General features: G+C 42.2%; 2 protein-coding genes across 5 annotated transcripts in view; one reads left to right on the plus strand and one right to left on the minus strand.

Moving 5' to 3' along the window:
* Positions 1-17388, plus strand: part of TCAIM (T cell activation inhibitor, mitochondrial) — a 41435-nt gene extending 24047 nt beyond the window's left edge. For all 3 annotated transcript variants that reach the window (XM_006200698.4, XM_072941091.1, XM_072941092.1), the window contains 6 exons: positions 1160-1282; positions 3701-3798; positions 4745-4836; positions 8027-8259; positions 8678-8809; positions 15670-17388. In XM_006200698.4, the coding sequence (XP_006200760.3) occupies positions 1160-1282; positions 3701-3798; positions 4745-4836; positions 8027-8259; positions 8678-8809; positions 15670-15910 (919 nt within the window). In that variant the 3' untranslated portion in view covers positions 15911-17388. The remainder of the gene's footprint in view (positions 1-1159; positions 1283-3700; positions 3799-4744; positions 4837-8026; positions 8260-8677; positions 8810-15669) is intronic.
* On the minus strand, positions 7670-15912 carry LOC116283999 (uncharacterized). Of its 2 annotated transcripts, XM_072941093.1 has the most exons (5): positions 15035-15912; positions 13757-14222; positions 12552-12748; positions 11051-11251; positions 7670-10319 (listed from the first exon to the last, which is right to left on the minus strand). In XM_072941093.1, exons 2-5 carry the CDS (start codon positions 13975-13977, stop codon positions 10258-10260), a joined length of 681 nt encoding a protein of 226 aa, XP_072797194.1. In that variant the 5' UTR covers positions 13978-14222; positions 15035-15912; the 3' UTR covers positions 7670-10257. The 2 variants fall into 2 exon arrangements, 1 of the variants encoding a protein (XP_072797194.1); XR_004193754.2 differs by lacking the exon at positions 15035-15912 and having other exon boundaries at positions 12577-12748; positions 13579-14822.
* Positions 17389-17494: the final 106 nt, after the last annotated feature.

The raw sequence follows: 17494 nt of genomic DNA on the forward strand, positions 1-17494 counted from the left end.
TTATCTCTCTGTTCCTTACTGCGGGTGTCGTCCTCATATTCCCAGTACAACACGCTGTTAGGCTTTCAGGAGAAAGATTTGGTCCATACAGATGATTTGGTTGGTTCTGTGAGTCTTGATAATTTTTTAAATGTTGTAGATCACAACATCTAAAACCTTTAAGATGACTATTAAAAGGAACCTTTACAAGGCGTGTTTGGCACGCACTTCTGAGATGGACGTGAGCCCTTCTGCCGTGTTACTTGTTAACGGCCACCCGCCCCGACAGTATCCCACAGGAGCTGTCAGATGTCCCGGGATGGGCGCCGCATGACATGTGCGTGTTCCCTCTTAGACTGTTTTTCCTTTCTGCTGAGCCTCTTATATGGTTGATGGGGAGCAAATAAAAGAGGGGAGGAGGTGATCATAGACTGAAGTGGCTGAGATGAGCCGAGAGCTGGCGTTCAGTTGGGTGCAGAGGAGCAGAGGGGTGAACGGACCCACCTGAGGGGGGCGGGTGGTTAGAGACTTGGAGATGGGTCAGATCTGAGCCGAGGAAGGATGGGATAGAGAGCTGAGGGAGAAAGCGGGGAGAGCTCGGGGCACTAATAGCCAAGGTTAAAATAAAGGAATCCACAAAGTAATCTTCACGAGTTCCTTCGTCAGGAAACATTGCCTTTTAAATGTCGCCTGCACCGTGAGATGCTTCTCCGGATTGACTTTTTCGCGGCCCGGCTGTACTGAAATGGTACCTGCTCGTTTGCTCCAGTAGGAGGAGGGCGGCCGCCCTGCGTGTGCGGGACTGAAGTAGTAACCATCTCATGTGGCCTGCTGACAGTTGCAATAACCATAAGTGAGGTTTGAAGCATCTCTAATGTTTTTAAAAATCATCCCACCTCTGGAAATCTAGCGACAGGTTTGGCATAGTTAAAATCTGTTTTTTTGTCATAACCAGAATGTGATTTAACAGCTGCTGGCAGTTCTTTAAGAGACCTGTTTTAGAAGTAGGTATTTACTCTACACAAGCAGACTTGGTAAGAGTACTTATGTTTCAGTAAATGTTTGACTGGAAACTCAGTTTACATGGGGGCTGCTTTAAGGTGCTGAGCACATCTTGGAGTAGTAGAAACGTTCCCGTTACAGTTAGTACTGCAAAGTGTGTGTCTGTTTTCCTTTCTAGGTCCTGGTTAGATAACAACGGGGAAAGTGCTGTTAAAAAGCTGAAGAACAGTTTGCCGCTTAGAAAAGAACTAGATCGTTTAAAAGATGAACTGTCCCGTCAGCTGCAGCTCTCAGACATCAGGTAATGAAGAAGAGAAAACCGAATTGAGAGAGTAAAATAAGCATGTGGGTAAAGGTTTCTAACAGTTAAATATTTGCATCCTTAATTATTCTGGTAACTAAATATTCTTCAGTTACCTTTTTATGAAAACAGTCAAATGTTTATTTAAGAAAACTGTTAGGAATTTCTTGTTTAAAATAGTGAAGTAAGGTTTTGATAATGACATTTTTAGCATAATAATTGTGGTTTTTTACATAATAAGTTTGTAAGAAAATATCCTTTTCCATATGCACATAATGTATAAAAAATAATTATTTCCCCATCATGTAAGATTGGTATTCAAGTTTAAAAAGAGAAAGGGAGAGAAAAAATGTTGTATTCTTTAGTTCTGTGTTACATAGCATGACTTTTTTTTCTTATTTTTAATTGAGGTATAATTGGCATAACAATTCGGGTGTATTACATAATAATTCATAAAAAAATTGGCATAACAATTCGGGTGTATTACATAATAATTCATTGCTTATATACACTGCAAAATGATTACAATAAGTCTAGTTAATATCTGTCACCATACATAGTTACAAAAATTTTTTTTCTTGTGATAAGAACTTTTAAGATCTACTCTTTCAGCAATTTTCAAAAATGTAATACCATATTATTATTTATAGTCACCATATAACATGACTTTTTAAGTAAGTTTTTATAAACCTAGATATCACACATGCTGAAGTTTATTATAAAAAGTTTTAACAGCTGTTACGACCCTAAGGAAGGGGAAAGGAGGGGTCCCGTGATTGTCATGCCCACCCCCCCCCAAGAGCCCTGAGATACTGTCATCTGGTCTGAGTGCTTAAATTTCTATTACTGTTCACAGTAACCTGTTTTGTTGTTTTCAACCCTTATTATCAAGACTTTTTTCTTATATTGAACCAAATACTGGGCACCATGACTGCACCTTTCTCCTGTGCTTGCAGAATACGGATAGTGCTCATATGTTCTGTTCTTGTATATGCAAATCGTAGTTGTCTAAGCTAATTCAGACTTCGCGGGAAAGCGTTTACACTGGGGACGTGTAGGGTGTCTGTAGCCGCTCTCTTACCATCACATCACTAGTTTTAGGCCAAGCTTTGGTTACAGGGGCTCTTCCAGTTCCATGGTCTACTAACATAGCCTTTTCTAACTGAAAACCAAAGAAGATCCTTTTTAAAGATTTATAAATAAACAAATTAATATGCATGAAAATAACTTTTTATAAATAAATTTTAAAAGATCTGTCAAAGCAGACTGGGGTTAGGAAAATGAAAGGGTTTCTTAAACAAACAGAAATAAACATTGTTTTACAATACAGTGGAGAAATTCTTCAGCTTAAATTCTTACTCTGGTAAATATCAGTAGCTATAACCCACATAAACAAAAGCTCTTCGGGGCTCTCAGTTTTAATTTAAGAGTGCAGAGGGGTTCTGAGACCAAAACGTTTGAGGACTGAGGACATGAGAGTTCTCCACTTGCTGGGAAATTAACCAAGTCTCCAGCAAAAGGAAGCATTGTGACTGTTGACATTGGGGGTTAAAGGGAAAATATTAAAAGCCATTTTCACTTTATTAGAAATGACATTCTTCAGAATTGCTGTTAGGGCAAAGAAGGAACCTAAGTTTTTTTGAGAGTTTGTTTGAGTGCCTTACTCCTTACGTGTGTTTCACCCTTTGATTTGCACTATCTGTGCTGTGGGTAGTGTCCCCACTTTGCACATATGACAGAGAAACCGTAGGAAGACTAGAAGCAGTTTGTTCAAGGCCACAGAACTAGTAAATCGCAGGATTACAGTTCAAAGGTGGGGTTTTCTGATACCACTGAATGCCCTTTACGTGTATGCAGCAGGACCTCTGTGATGTCGTTGGAACACCAAGTTCCACCTGGTCGCTGAGATTTAATGTTCGTTTGTGAAGTAAACAGATCACACGATGTCATACACTTGATCTTAGCCGAAAGGCTGAGAAGTGATACATGATGTCATAAAAATCACTTGCCCTCAAATATGATAAAAGGACTCTGGTAAACTATCTGGAATTCCTAATTGGAACTTAAATCTAAGACAGAATCATCATCATCAAACAATGTGGAGAAGAAAAAGATTGTTTTCCAAGTTTTTCCCATTTCAGCCTCTTATTTTAAAAGAGAAACATCGTGTGTTTGCTAGTTCTAAATCTTTGGATAGCTGAATATAGTAGTAATATTTTTACCCTCTAGTAAACAAGTCATTTTCCATTTGGTTGCTTCTTGAGAAGTGAGTTCTTTTGGAAACGGCTCACTGAGTGAGTGAGTGTGCCGACTTGAGAAAGAAACTCCAGCTTTCATGGGGATCGGGCCGCTGGGGCTGAGCACAAGCCTCCCCCTGCGGGGACGCGGCCTCACGTGCCGTGTGCTCTGTTGGACCAGGTGGCAGAGGAGCTGGGGCATCGCGCATCGCTGCAGCCAGCTGCACAGTCTAGGCCGCCTAGCCCAGCAGAACTTGGAAACACTGAAAAATGCAAAAGGTAAACTAAACGATTTCCATTTGCTTTTTTTTTTCCCTTCACTTTTTATGAAGTATAGTCAGTTTACAATCTTGTAAATTTCTGGTGTACAGCACAGTACTTCAGTCACATAGGAACATACATACATCCATTTCCATATTCTTTTTCACCGTAAGTTACTACAAGATACTGAATGTAGTTCCCTGCACTATACAGCATGAACATGTTTATCTATTTTACATTTATTAGTATCTGCAAATCTTGAGCTCCCAATTTATCCCTTCCCACTCCCTCCCCTGGTAACCGTAAGTTTGTTTTCTATGTCTGTGAGTCTGTTTCTGTTTTGTAGATAAGTTCGTTTGTCTCTTTTTTTTTTTTTTAGATTCCACATGTAAGTGATACCGTATGGTATTTTTCTTTCTCTTTCTGGCTTACTTCACTGAGAATAACATTTTCCGGGGACATATATGTTGCTGCAAATGGCATTTTATTATTTTTTATGGCTGAGTAGTCAGTCTTCCATTGTATAAATATACCACAGCTTCTTTATCCAGTCATCTGTTGATGGACATTTAGGTTGTTTCCATGTCTTTGCTTTTTTTTTTTTTTTTTTTTTTTTAATGGAGGGACTGGGGATTGAACCCAGGACCTCATGCATGCTAAGCATGTGCTCTACCACTGAGCTCTACTCTCCCCTCCATTTGCTTTTAAAATACATCTCCCTTAACTGCTATACACATCTGTCAATTTTAAAGGAAGACTAAGTGTTAGAAGTCTGTATAGATGTGACTTTATCACAGCTGAAGTTTTAAATCTGTTACTCTGAATAAAAGTGACAGAAAATCAGCCTTTAAGCTTATACCAGATTTAATCCTGAATTTGTATACTAAATTTCAGTATTTGCACAGTGCTAAAAGAATGAAGCCTGTCTGGACAGTGACCAGAGGCTCTGTTGCTTTATCATCAGGATGTACAGTAATATTCACAGACCGGTCCGGGGTGAGTGCAGTGGGCCACGTGATGCTGGGAACCATGGATGTCCATCATCACTGGACAAAGGTAAGAAAAAGCTCTCAAAGCAAAAAAGAAATCTCTGATTTGTCGACAGACTTTTGTTTCAAACTAGCATGTGCTAATATGTCAGTGAACTGAAAAAAATTTGTAATCATAGTTTCAGCTGTTTGTAGATCAGATGTTTAATTTTATGTAGTTAGAATTCTTCTTAGAGGACTAATTTTTTTAAGTCCATTTTTATTTGGAAATTTAATAGTCTTTTCTGAAGGACAACTTTTTAAGGCCTGCATTCTGTTGTTTTGTTCTGAACAGATTTACTGTGGTATAATTGACAGTAAGCTGCGCATATTTAATATGTATAATTTGATGAGGTGTGACGTATGTAAATATCTGTGAAACCATTACCATTATCAAGATGGTAAACACACCCGTCACCCTTTGTAAACCTTCTCCTCCATCCCGCATCCCCTCCCCAGGCAGCCACCGTCCCCTCTGTGTCCCTGTAGATGAGTTTACATCTCTAGAGGTTTCTGTAAGTAGAATCAAAGCGCAGGTTGGGGGACGATCTGATCGGTTTCACTCAGCTTAATTATTTGGAGATTCATCCATGGTCTTCCACGTAAAAGAATTTATTCCTTGTTGTTTCCATGTAGTTTGTTTGTCCATTCACTTGTTGATGGATGTGGGGTTATGTCCGTTTTGGGCCGCTAGAAATAAAGCTGCTGTGAACACTTTCCTGCAAATGTTTATGTGGACATATATTTCCTTTTCTCTTGGGTAAATACCTAAAAGTGGAATAGCCAGATACATTTTAAGAACTGCCGACACTCGCTATGGTTATCTTTTTCCCTTTAGCTACTCTAATAGGTGTGTGGTATTACCTCATTGTGCGTTTAATTTGCATTTCTCTAATGGTGAATGATGATGGGCATATTTTCATGTGCTTATTTGCCATTCATGTATCTTTGATTAAATGTTCAAATCAAACATTTGTTTAAAAAAATACTTGCAAACCATGTACCTGACAGTCTTATCTAAATATATAAAGAATTACGTATCTAAGTAAAGAACTTTCCAAACTCAACAATTAAAAAAAAATGCAGTTAGAAAATGGGCAAAAGACATGAACAGATATGTCACAGACGAGCACATACAGATGACAGAGGCACATGAAAAGCTGCAGAGAAATGCAAATTGAACCTGCAGTGAGGTATCATTGTGCACCTGTCAGGATGTCTGAAATGAAAAATAATGACACCCCCAAATGCTGGCAAGGATGCAGAAAACTGGATCTCACTCATCCATTGCTGTTGAGAATGTAAAATGGCACAAGCTCTCTGGAAGAGTCTGGCAGTTTCTTATAACCACTTGCTTACCACGTGGTTCGGCAGTTGCCCTCTTGGGCGTTTCCACTAGAGAAGTGAAAAATTATGTTCACACAGAAACTGTACAGTAATGTTCATGGTGGCCAAAAACTAGGGGGAAAACCCCAGTATCCTTCAGCATTTGAAGGTGGTACAAACTGGCACCTCCTGCAGCAGCCCACCACCCAGCAACAGGAGGAGTGAACTGCCGGTACAGCAGCAGCCCGGGTGGATGTGCTGAGTGAAAGAAGCCAGTCTCCCAAGATTGCGTGCTGTACGAGTCCATTTATGTAACACTCTTCAAGTAATACAATCGGGGAGGGGGGAGTGGTTGCCAGGGGTCGGGGAGAGGGGGAGCAGAGGTGTCCGTGGCTGTGGAAGTGTAGCAGGAGGGGTCCTTGTGACGGAACCGTTCTGCATCTTGCCTACGGTCTGGCATGCGACTGCACATGTGATAAAACTGCATACACTTAAATACACAAGTGCAAGTAAGACGATGAAATCTGAATGAGGTTAGTGGATTGTAGCCACATCCATTTCCTGGCTGTGACAGTATATGGTTTTGCAGGATGTCACCACTGGGGAAACTGGATGAAAGTTCTATGGCTGTACACTTCTCTCAAAAGTTTTTACAATGTAGTTACCATTTACACACGAATAACCCATTGAGAGAAAAATTGAAAAGCAGGTGGTAATTTTTCGCAGTGTTAGAAGTATATTATAAATGATTTGTAGAATTTTGATACTATTGCTCTTATTATTGCAGAGTTTTTGATCCCTTTCACCTTCTCTGGAAGTTGTCTAACTGCAGCTTTTTGTGTGAAATCTGAGTCCTTGACGTAGCGCACCAGGCCCTTCCCTGACCGCGCCGCCTGCTCCTTCAGCCCCGCCCCCCCGGCCACAGCAGCCACCTCTGCTGTCCCTGTGTGTGCTTCCACAATGGCACGTGCTGTTTCCTTCCCCTGAAACTTTCCCACAAGCATCTAAGCTTCCCTAAATCCTATTTGTCTTTTCGTATCGATGGCATTAGACTTGCTTAGGAACTTTCGCTTGAACCTCCAATCCCTTCCCCCTGACCTTGTGCCTTGTTTTGTGTCCCTGCACCCGACCCTGAGCCCCTGGCAAGCAGGGACATGGGCTCGGATTTGGGGGTTTTGTTTTGTTTTTTTTCTTGAGATATCTTGAAACCATGTGGCAGTTTCTGGTGAACAGCACAGTGGCCCAGTCTTGCATATATATACATTTATTTGTTTTCATATTTTTTCACTAAAGGTTATTACAAGATACTGAATATAGTTCCCTGTGCTGTACAGCAGAAATTTGTTCTTAATCTATTTTTATATATAGTGGTTTTGCAAATCTCAATCTCCCAAGTTTATCCCTTCCCACCCCCCTTAATGAACTCATTTATAACCTCTCCACACCAAGGGCCCAGTTGGGTGCTTAAAGTATCTGGTAGGGGCTCCATAAATGAAAGTAGCTGAATTAAACTCCAAAGAAAAACAGGCTTGGAGTTGAAATACATATGCTTTATTTCTAAAACTGTTCTTTATTCTACCATTTAATCTTTCTAACCTCATTTAAGATTCTTACCTGAATAAATATTAGGACTTATTTTTGTTTGGAACATATTTTTTTCCTGCAGGCTTTTCAACTCCTATCTAAAAATTCCTAAAATTTACAGTGGTTTGTTTTGAATATTAGTATTTCCAGCATTACATAGTCTTTTTCTTATCACTAACGTAAACTTTTCTTTTAGGAAAATAATTTTCCTGTTAAAATTTCTCAATACCATTTATTGGAGTCTTAAATTTGGGCTATTAAAGTAACAAAACTAAATACTGCCTTTTTTTTTTTTTTTAACACTGTAGCTTTTTGAAAGATTACCAAGTTACTCTGACCTGCAGAGGAGGCTGATGCTTTTGGAAGACCAAATAAGCTGTCTTCTAGGTGGTATCCAAGTTGTTTATATTGAAGAATTACAGCCAGTGTTGACACTTGAAGAGTATTACTCCCTCCTAGACGTGTTCTATAACAGACTGCTGAAAAGCAGAGTTCCTTTCCACCCCCGAAGTCTGCACGGTTTACAGATGATCCTTAACAGGTAAGTATCTAAAACCAGAATTACTTTTATTCATTCACTCAGATCAGCTGTGAGTGTACGTGCCTTAAATGGTTTTGTAATTCTGTGTGTGACTCTTTGGAATTGAAGGAGTGTCTGCCTCTGTTGGCAACACTCGAGAGGACTGAAAGATCAAGTCACTAGAACATCCTGTAAATAGAGATTGTGAATACAGGCCTTACCATGAGAAAGGTCATAGGGCCAGGAATGTGTGGTCTTCCTGATCGGGTGTCTCTGGGGACAGCAAAACTTCCCATCAGTTTTGCTTTTTAAAGTGGATTTTCCTTTAAAATTGGTTTTCTTGATGAATTCCTTTTCCATTAATCAGACAAAATTGATTCTTTGGGGGTGGACTAGGGGCTGGAGGGCTCAGTGATTCTTCTTTTCTGTTTGATTGCAGTGACAGATATGCCCCAATCCTGCACGAGCTCGGGCATTTTAACATCCCGATCCTTTGCGATCCAGCAAACCTGCAGTGGTTTATTCTCACCAGAGCCCAGCAGGCCAGAGAGAAGATGAAAAGGAAAGAAGAGTGAGTGCCGTTAGCCCCCTTCCTGTCTTGTCCTTCAGTCTAATCTTTAAAAATTGAGGTAGTCAAAGCTCGTAAGTATGGGACGTTAAAACTGTTAAACTTAGGAAATCAACTGATTCATGGATATTCCGTGTTTGTTTATTCCCCACCCTGTGCTGCCAAGGGTTGGATGTGGCCATTTTCTCAGTATAATAACCTCAGACTGCATTACCATCACGTACCTCAATTTGAGAAGAGGGGCTTGTTCCTACAGAAGTCAGCTCAGGAGCAGAATGAGAGATAAGACTATGAGAAATTCTCCAGATGGAAAAGGGGGGCAACAAGGGGGGAAAAATCAGTTACTACTTGATTAACAGAAATTTTCACTGCTTAAGATTTTGAAAACTACTGCTAGAAAGCAAGCTTCATCTGCATTTTCATTAAATTGAGCAGTGAAAAGTTTTTTTTGTATATATATATTTTTTTTTTAATTGAAGTATAGTCAGTTTACAGTGTGTCAGTTTCTGGTGTACAGCATAATGCTTCAGTCATACATGAACATACATACATATTTTTTCACAGTAAGTCACTACAAGATACTGAATATAGTTCCCTGTGCTATATATATTCCCTGTGAATATAGTTCCCAAGCATGAACTTGTTTATCTGTTTTATATATTAGTATCTGCAAATCTCTAGCTCCCAGTTTATCACTTCCTACCCCATTCCCCCACCGGTAACCATAAGTTTTTCTGTGTCGGTCTGTTTCATAAATAAGTTTTTGTGTTTTTTTGGTTATGTTTTGTTTTGTTTTGTTTTGTTTTTAGATTCTACATATAAGTGATATATGGTATTTTTCTTTCTCTTTCTGGCTTACTTCACTTAGAATGGCATTCTCCAGGGCCATCCATGTTGCTGCAAATGGGATTATTTTATTCTTTGTTATGTCTGAATAGTATTCCATTGTATAAATACACTGTAACTTCTTTATCCAGTCATCTGTGGATGGACATTTAGGTTGTTTCCATGTCTTGGCTCTTGTAAACAGTGTTGCTGTGGACACTGGGGTGCCTGTATCTTTTCGAATTAAGGTTCCCTCTGGATATATGCCCAGGAGTGGGACTGCTGGGTCATACATTAAGTAAGTTTGAGTTTCTTGAGGAATCTCCAGACTGTTTGCCATAACGGCTGCACCAAACTACATTCACACCAGCAGTGTAGGAAGGTTCCCTTTCCTCCACAGCTTCCCCAGCATTTATCATTTGTGGACTTTTGAATGATGGCCATTCTAGTATGAGATGATACGTCATTGTAGTTTTGATTTGCATTTCTCTGATAATTAGGGATATTGAGCATTTTTTCATGTACCTGTTGATCATTTGTATGTCTTCACTGGAGAATTGTTCAGGTCCAGAAGTGAAAAAGTTTTTTTGTTCATAAGCAGTGCTTTCTTTGTATTTTTGAAGGAATCATGTATTATAGTCAGTTTTGTAGGCAGGAGGGTGATACTTGATAACGTTTTGTGTACCTACTACAAAGAAAAGGCAGAGTATTAAATTCACAAGAGGGTTGTTTTTCTAAATGTTGCCTAAGGAGGTTTGGTTACCATGCATTCATTCATTCAGCCATCGTTTGCTGTGACTGTCAAAGCCACTGCTGGTAGAAAGATGAGGGCCTGGTCCCCAGCCTCCTGGAATTTGTTTCTAGCAGGAGATGGGAGTGCAGTCAGTGGACTGCAGGGGGAGTTGGGTGAGGAGCCCAGGCTGACACAGACGTGGGGAAGGCATCCCTCTGGTTACTGCTTCTCCCCCGTCCCCTCCCTCTTAGTCTTCTCCCTCTGCCCTTCCTCTGACTCTGGGCTGAGTTTCCCTTCCCTCTGTTTCTCTCCTCCTTTACCCGGTGCTCCCTCCCTGGTAAGGCCTCCTTTATTTCATCCGCTGGCTCGTGGCTCCCTTTCCTGAGTTGACACTTGCTCTTTGAGAGCGGTTTGCAGACAGTTCTTAGCTGCATCTCTTTAAAGTGCATTCTTAACTGGAAACCCAGTTTATAAACAAGAGACAAGCTCACAGGTGCTCTAGTTACAGAGGAAAGGAACTAGAGGCCATCCCCCCAAGGGGGCCCTCTGAGCACCTCTGCAGGACCCTCAGCTTGCCGAGCAATTTAAAAGCCACAATTCCACACTAATGTCTGGGTCCCGTCCATCTGGACCCCACAGGCCCCAGACCCCATCCAGACCGCATGACTTGTCTGTCTGGCTCTTACCGCTGCTGCCCGGCGGAAGGTAGGAAGCGCGCCCTCTGTGGAATCCACTCCTCGGGAGCTGGTCGCACCTCTTCCAGCTCTCATGTCCAGGGTGATAACCTGGGCTCACCGGGGCCAAGAGAGAAGCCATCTGTCCCCGGATGGGCTCTCCTTGCTGTTGGCTTCGGTGGTAACTCTGTGTTTTCTCCTGTCCTCTGCTCCCTATTTCGCATAGAAAAATCACTTAGACAAACTGGAAACAGTAGAAATGTACAGTAATATAAAAATGGTTAAATAATTTCAGCATTTTGATATAGCAGAAATAAACATTTAAAAGAATGTTCATGGAAGAGAGGAATAAATTAGGAGTCTGGGACTAACATGCACTACTGTATGTAGAACAGGTAACAAGGACCATCCGCAGGGAACTGTAGTCAGTAGGTTCTAACAGCCTATAATGGAAAAGGATCAGAAAATGAATGTGTGTATATATATATAGTACACGTTTCTGTACACTTGAAACTAATACATTGTAAATCAACTATACTTCAATTGAAAAAAAAGTTCATGTACTCAGCTAACGTTTATCGAGTATTTAGGTGCCCAGAAAGTACTTTTTTTAATGTATTTATTTTACAATATCATATTTAAGTTGAAGTATAGTTGATGTACTATATGTTACAGGTATGCAATATAGTGATTCACAAATTTTTATAAAGGTTGTACTCCACTTATAGTTATAAAATATTGGCTGTAGTCCCCATGTTATACAGTACATCTTTGTAGCTTTTTGTTTTTGATGTTTTGCCATTTGTGGCCCTTCATTCACTTTTTTTTTTCCACTTCAAAAACCAGAATTTTACAACTGGCATAAACATTTCCATTGCATCAAAAACAACAAAATACCTAGAAATAAACTTAACCAAGGAGGTTACCTATACTCTGGGAATGGTAAACATTGATGGAGCAAACTGAAGATACAAAGAAATGGAAAGACATCTTGTGCTCTTGGATTGGAAAAATCCACATCATCAACATGGCCACGCTGTCCAAAGCAACGTACAGGCCCAGCACAGCCCTTGTCAGAATGACGTTCTTCCCAGAACTAGAACAAACAATCCCAAAATTCATATGGGACCATAAATGACCCCAAACTGCCAAAGCAATCTTTTGTATGTCTTTTGTTTTTTTCTTTTTCTTTTTTGTTCTCTTTTCTCATGGCTTGATGACTAGAGAAGTTCCTTTAACACTTACTGTAAAGCTGGTTTGGTGGTGCTGAAATCTTTTAGCTTTTGTTTATCTGTGAAGCTTCTAATTTCTCCATCAAATCTGAACTAGAGCCTTGCTGGATAGAGTATTCTTGGTTGTAAGTTTCCCCCCTTCCATCACCTTAAATAGATTATGCCACTCCCTTCTGGCCTATAGAGAGTTTCTGCTGAAAAATCAGCTGGTAACCTTATGGGAGTTCCCTTGTACGTTATTTGTTGCTTTTCTCTTGCCGATTTTAATATTTTCTCCTTACCCTTAATTTTTGTCAATTTGATTACCGTGCCTTGGTGTGTTCCTCTTTGGGTTGACTTGGGTGAGTGTTTTCTTTCCCAGGTTGGGGAAGTTTTCAGATATTGTCTCTTTAAAAGTTTTCTCAGGTCTTCTCTCTCTCCTCTTTCTGGGACCCCTGTACTGCAAATATTAGTGCACTCCATGTTGTCCCAGAGTTTTCTGAAAAGAAATGAGGATAGTTTAATTCTTTTTTCTGTTTTGCAATAGTGATTTTCACTAATCTGGCCTCTAGCTCCCTGATCCATTCTTCTGCCTCATTTAGTCTATTCTTGGTTCCTTCTAGTGTATGTTACTCATTTCAGTGATTTTATTCTTCAGTTCTGTTTGGGTATTTATATTTTCCAACTCTTTTCTAAAAACTTCGTTCTGTGCATCTATGTTCCTCTTAAGTTCTCTGAACATCTTGGCCATCATTACTTTAAACTCTTTTTCAGATAAATTGCCTATCTCCTCATCACTTCTGGGATTTTATCTTGTGCCTTGGCCTGGGAGATATTCCTCTGCCACCTCATATTGTCTGTCTTTCTATTTGTATTTTTAGGTAGCTTAGTTATGTTTCTTGGCCTTGGAGAGAGGTCCTGTGTGTCCCAGCAGTACACTCTCTTGTCACCCAAGGGCCAGGGTCCAGCTGGTCCCAGTGTAGAGTCAGGCCTGTGTTTGTGGATTCCTTCCACAGGCTTTGGGATTGTTTTCTTACTTCTGGTATCTGCCCCCTGGTGGGTGAGGCTGGACTAGAGGCTTATGCAGGTTTCCTGGCAGGAGGAGCTAGTGCCTGCCCACTGCTGGGTGGAGCTTGGTCCTGGACCTCTGATGAGTGAGGCCTTGTCCCCTGCCTCCCCAGGAGACCCTCTAAAATCAGCAGGCAAGTCTGGCCCAGGCTCCAATGAAATCACTGCCTCTGCCCTTGGACCCGGCGTGTACACTTCCCAGGAGGATGAAATTTCTGTTCCCCCAGCCCCGTGAGGCTCCTGGAGTTCAGCCCCACTGACCTTCTAAACCAGATGTCCTGGGGTCTCCTCCCAGTGCCAGAACCCCGGGCTGGGGAGCCTGACGTGCAGCTCAGAACTCACTCCTGTGGGAGGGCCTCTGTGACTTTATTATTCAGCTTGTGGGTCGCCCACCCCAGGGTTTGGGACCCGATTTATACTGCGAGCGTGCCCCTCCTACGGTCCTGCTGTGGTTCCCTCTTTCTGTTTCCAGTTGAAGACCTTTTTTGTTAGTTTCCAGTCTTTTTTTTTCCCCAGTGGTTGTTTAGCAGCCAGTTGTGGTTTTGCAGTAGTCGCGAGGAGAGGCGAGCTCGTGGTCCTACTGCCCCACCACCTGGACTGGAACTCCAGAAAGCACTTGTAAGTCACGAACAAGAGACAGTAGGAACAGGCAGATGCCATCGTGGAGAACACACTCAGATGTCAAAGACAGAGTAGTGCAACTTCTCACTGAAAAAAGCAGACATAACTGTGTCAAGGGAGAGACAGGTCACCCCCAGGAAACGCCTGGCCATTTCTCAGCATCCGCAGGAAGCGGGAGGACGTCCCGCCAGCCGCACTCACGAGGCACGATGCTTCTCTTGTTCAGGCTGTTTCCCTTCTCCTCTTCTGTTTTTTTGTGGTACAAACACACTGAAGCAAAGAAACTAGAAAGAAAGCCAAAAGCAATTTTTTTAAAGATTTTTAATTAGTCTGCTGTAGACAACAGAGGCACCCAAGGAGGGAAGGGCTGCTCCCTGCGTCTCCTGTGCGGGGCCCGGCCCTGAAGAGCACCTGAGCGCCTCCCAGACCCGCGCTCCCCCAACGTGGCATCCCAGGGGCTGCCGGGCCCCCCTGGTTGTGAAGGTCGGCCCGGGATCAGGGGAACCCAGGGAGGAGGCCCGAGGCTTCTCGTGGAAGGAATGGAAATGCGGCCCCTCCTTGATCAGTGGGAAGACGTGTCGTTGTAGTTGGCGCTGCTGGGCTCTCATTTCTAAGCCAGATAATTAGTAGCCATTCCCCCGCCCTTTTCTTTTTAAGCGAGGGAAAAAAGCCCTCTACAGAAAAAAATTGGCAACCCCTACCGCTGATGGTACCTTAGGGTTCTTCCTGCCAAATCCTGGTGAGAGTAGACTGAGAACCCTGTCCGGCCTAACTGCTGTCCGCCCGCTTGACTCTCTAAGCAGCACTGTGCAGGAGGAGTAACCTTCTAGGAAAACCCAGAGCACCCACCCGGACAGGGTTCTGGGTCCTGCTGACGAAGGGACTCAGTATGCTGGCTGCCTTGCAGACGGGCTGCAGGGACCGTTTCTGTTTTCGGGTGTTTTTCTGGTAACGGATATGCTATGGCGCTCGCTTTTCTCTCTCGTGCAGAGATTAAGGGTGGCTCCGTGGAGCCTCGGAGGCATTTCCAACCCACGCAGTCCTGCAGTCAGCCCCGTTTGGGAGCCCTTGCCCGGGGCGGTTCTGCTTTACTCACCTTCTCCGTGGCTTCCCAGGTGCTGCACGAGCTGGTCTTGTCCTCCTGTGAGCACGGGACAAGGCGGGGTCGTCTTGCGCACGTCCCGAGGTTGGGGGGACAGAACCACTTACTCAAACATCATAGACCTTTGCCACCTGCTGAGGAAAGTACTGAAGACACTGAGCTCAGCGCTGAGCGGTTTACTCTGTGGGCCTAACTTCACTGAAGCCCTTGTGGAGCGGGGGCCGCTGTGGCCCCCGGAGGGGAGGCGCTGCCCGGCTGGCTCTGGGTCAGGGTTGGACTCCGGGGGCCCCCGCAGCTGGGGGTCTTGCTCTCAGCTCCTGCTTTCCTCAGTCACCAGCTGCTCACGGGGCAGGAGAAGAGCCTTTTAAATAATGTATTATTTTCACCTCATTACTGCTAAAAACAGCTTTAACAAATACTTGTGGAGATACATGTGGAAATAACTTAATAGGTGCTGCACGGTAACGTGGGCACGTCCTCTGAGCCTGTCACTGGGGCTTCGCGGGTACCGTTTTCAGGGGTGGAAGTAGAAAGTTACAGCGCCACTATATAAAAATGTATTTTACGTTTTATGTTCTTTTATTTGGCTCTAGCTTGTGGCAATAGTATGTTTGTTTTTAACGTGACAGGTTGAAGGTCATTGAAAACGAACTGATGCAGGCTTCAACGAAGAAATTTTCTCTGGAGAAGTTTTACAAGGAGCCCAGCGTTTCCAGTATACAAATGGTGGACTGCTGTAAGAGGCTTCTGGAACAGTCCCTGCCTTACCTGCAAGGGATGCACCTCTGTGTCTCCCACTTTTACTCCGTTATGCAGGACGGAGACCTCTGTATTCCTTGGAACTGGAAGAATGGAGAAACCATTAAGTAACACAGAAATCTATATTATTTTTTAAAGAAATAAGAAACTCTTCAACGTATTTAAATCCACAGTTTGATATAACAGTATTACATGTTACAAGAACAAAGTTTCTAACTGCTGCTTTAAAAGTAGACATTTTCTTAAAAAATAAATTCCACTAGGGAACTTGTTTTAAAAAGGTGGTATCTCCCAGTCTTATGGTGGTTCTTACCTGATTGGCAGGACTGAGTGAAAAGATGTTAGAATGAAAGAGCACGTGCAGTGGTATGAAATGGGGGAATCTACTGAGTACAAGAGAGGTTTTATGTGTGTGAATGTTGGTATCACCAGGTCTCGTTCAGCAGAGCTCTGAAGTCAGGGAACTTATGCCCACATGTAACACAATTCAGCATGGACGCTACAGTCACATCACATGTGTTGATACACACGTGTACTTTGCAGCCAGTTGTGGACAGGCTGATGTCCAAAATACATGATTGATGGGTAGCAGAAATTCATTAACCAAATTTTGCCTAAGGAGTAGACAGGAAAAAGCAATTGAATGGGTATATGATATTGACACTGTCACAAGCCGTCTAAGAAAGTCTAAGTATCCTCAGTGACAGTGAACTTGAAGTTTTCCTATCCATTAAGATACTGTAACTGTTGGTAGCCTGAAACCAACAGATAGTGCATTTTTTTTGAATCACTGAATAAGGTGATTCATTCGTTTTCATCAACAAACACTATCCAGGAAAATCTTTGTTTCCCAAAGAGTTCCAGCAAGTAGGGTCAAGTTGCAATGATTCAGACCACTCAGGATCTCTGTCACCTCTCTCAGCCCTTGGCTTCCTGTTCCTGCCAGTGATGTGAACACTGGGTGTAGCCCCTCCAAGTCACCCCTTGCCCTAAAACCGCGCCCAGCCGAGCCCCAAGCTCTGTAAACACAGGGCTTCTCTCTCTGCAGGTGTTCCTTTTACCACATCCAAAACCGCTTCAGCATGTTCAAGAGGACAAGGTGACACTTTTTTGAGGCTCTTCCTCCTGAAGAAGTAAGAATTTTCCACAGTGCATTAGAAAAGAAAGGTGTTAAAAACCATTCTTGAAGCCTATTTTAAGTTAATCTGAAACACTGATTAAACGGTTTAAATTCAGTTTCAAGTAAGTATTGATTTGTAATTGCAGTTTGTGCCTATCATCCCTTTTAACCTGTGCTTAACAACTGTACTTAATTTTTTCCCCTAATGTAAAAATGTTATTACTACAAAGATTTTCCAGAGCCAGATGATGAGAGTGAGAAGTTTTTTTAAGGTTACATAAGAAAACTTAGTGAAAAATAGGTTTGGATTATGCCATTTCTAAAATCAACTAATATAGAATCCTCCGTAACTTTTTGGACTTTGTCTCAGAATTTATTGTTGCATAATATGTTAACCAGGTCATTGTTCTCTCTTGTTACTCATTCATCGTTTACAACTATTGCAACATAAAGGAATTTATGAAAGAAACATTGGTGACTTGTTCATGCTTGTTTGACTTCCTCTCCCAATCTAACAAAAATTCTGGAAAATTCTTTCCCATCACTGAAAACTGGCACAGGATCAGACCTCTCTC

Source organism: Vicugna pacos, chromosome 17 (genome assembly GCF_048564905.1).
Source record: "Vicugna pacos chromosome 17, VicPac4, whole genome shotgun sequence".
In the NCBI taxonomy this organism is placed as follows: domain Eukaryota; kingdom Metazoa; phylum Chordata; class Mammalia; order Artiodactyla; family Camelidae; genus Vicugna; species Vicugna pacos.

Bases quoted from the DNA above. Each gene is read 5' to 3' on its own strand.
- LOC116283999 (XM_072941093.1), bottom strand. From the start codon at position 13,977: ATGGCATCTGCCTGTTCCTACTGTCTCTTGTTCGTGACTTACAAGTGC. The intron at 12,749-13,756 runs GTAGGAGGGGCA...ATTTCTTTTCAG, and splicing joins GAGGGAACCACAGCAGGACC to AAAACTCTGGGACAACATGG. The intron at 10,320-11,050 runs GTAAGAGCCAGA...TTTTCTTTGTAG, and splicing joins CCTTCCGCCGGGCAGCAGCG to TAGGTACACAAAACGTTATC.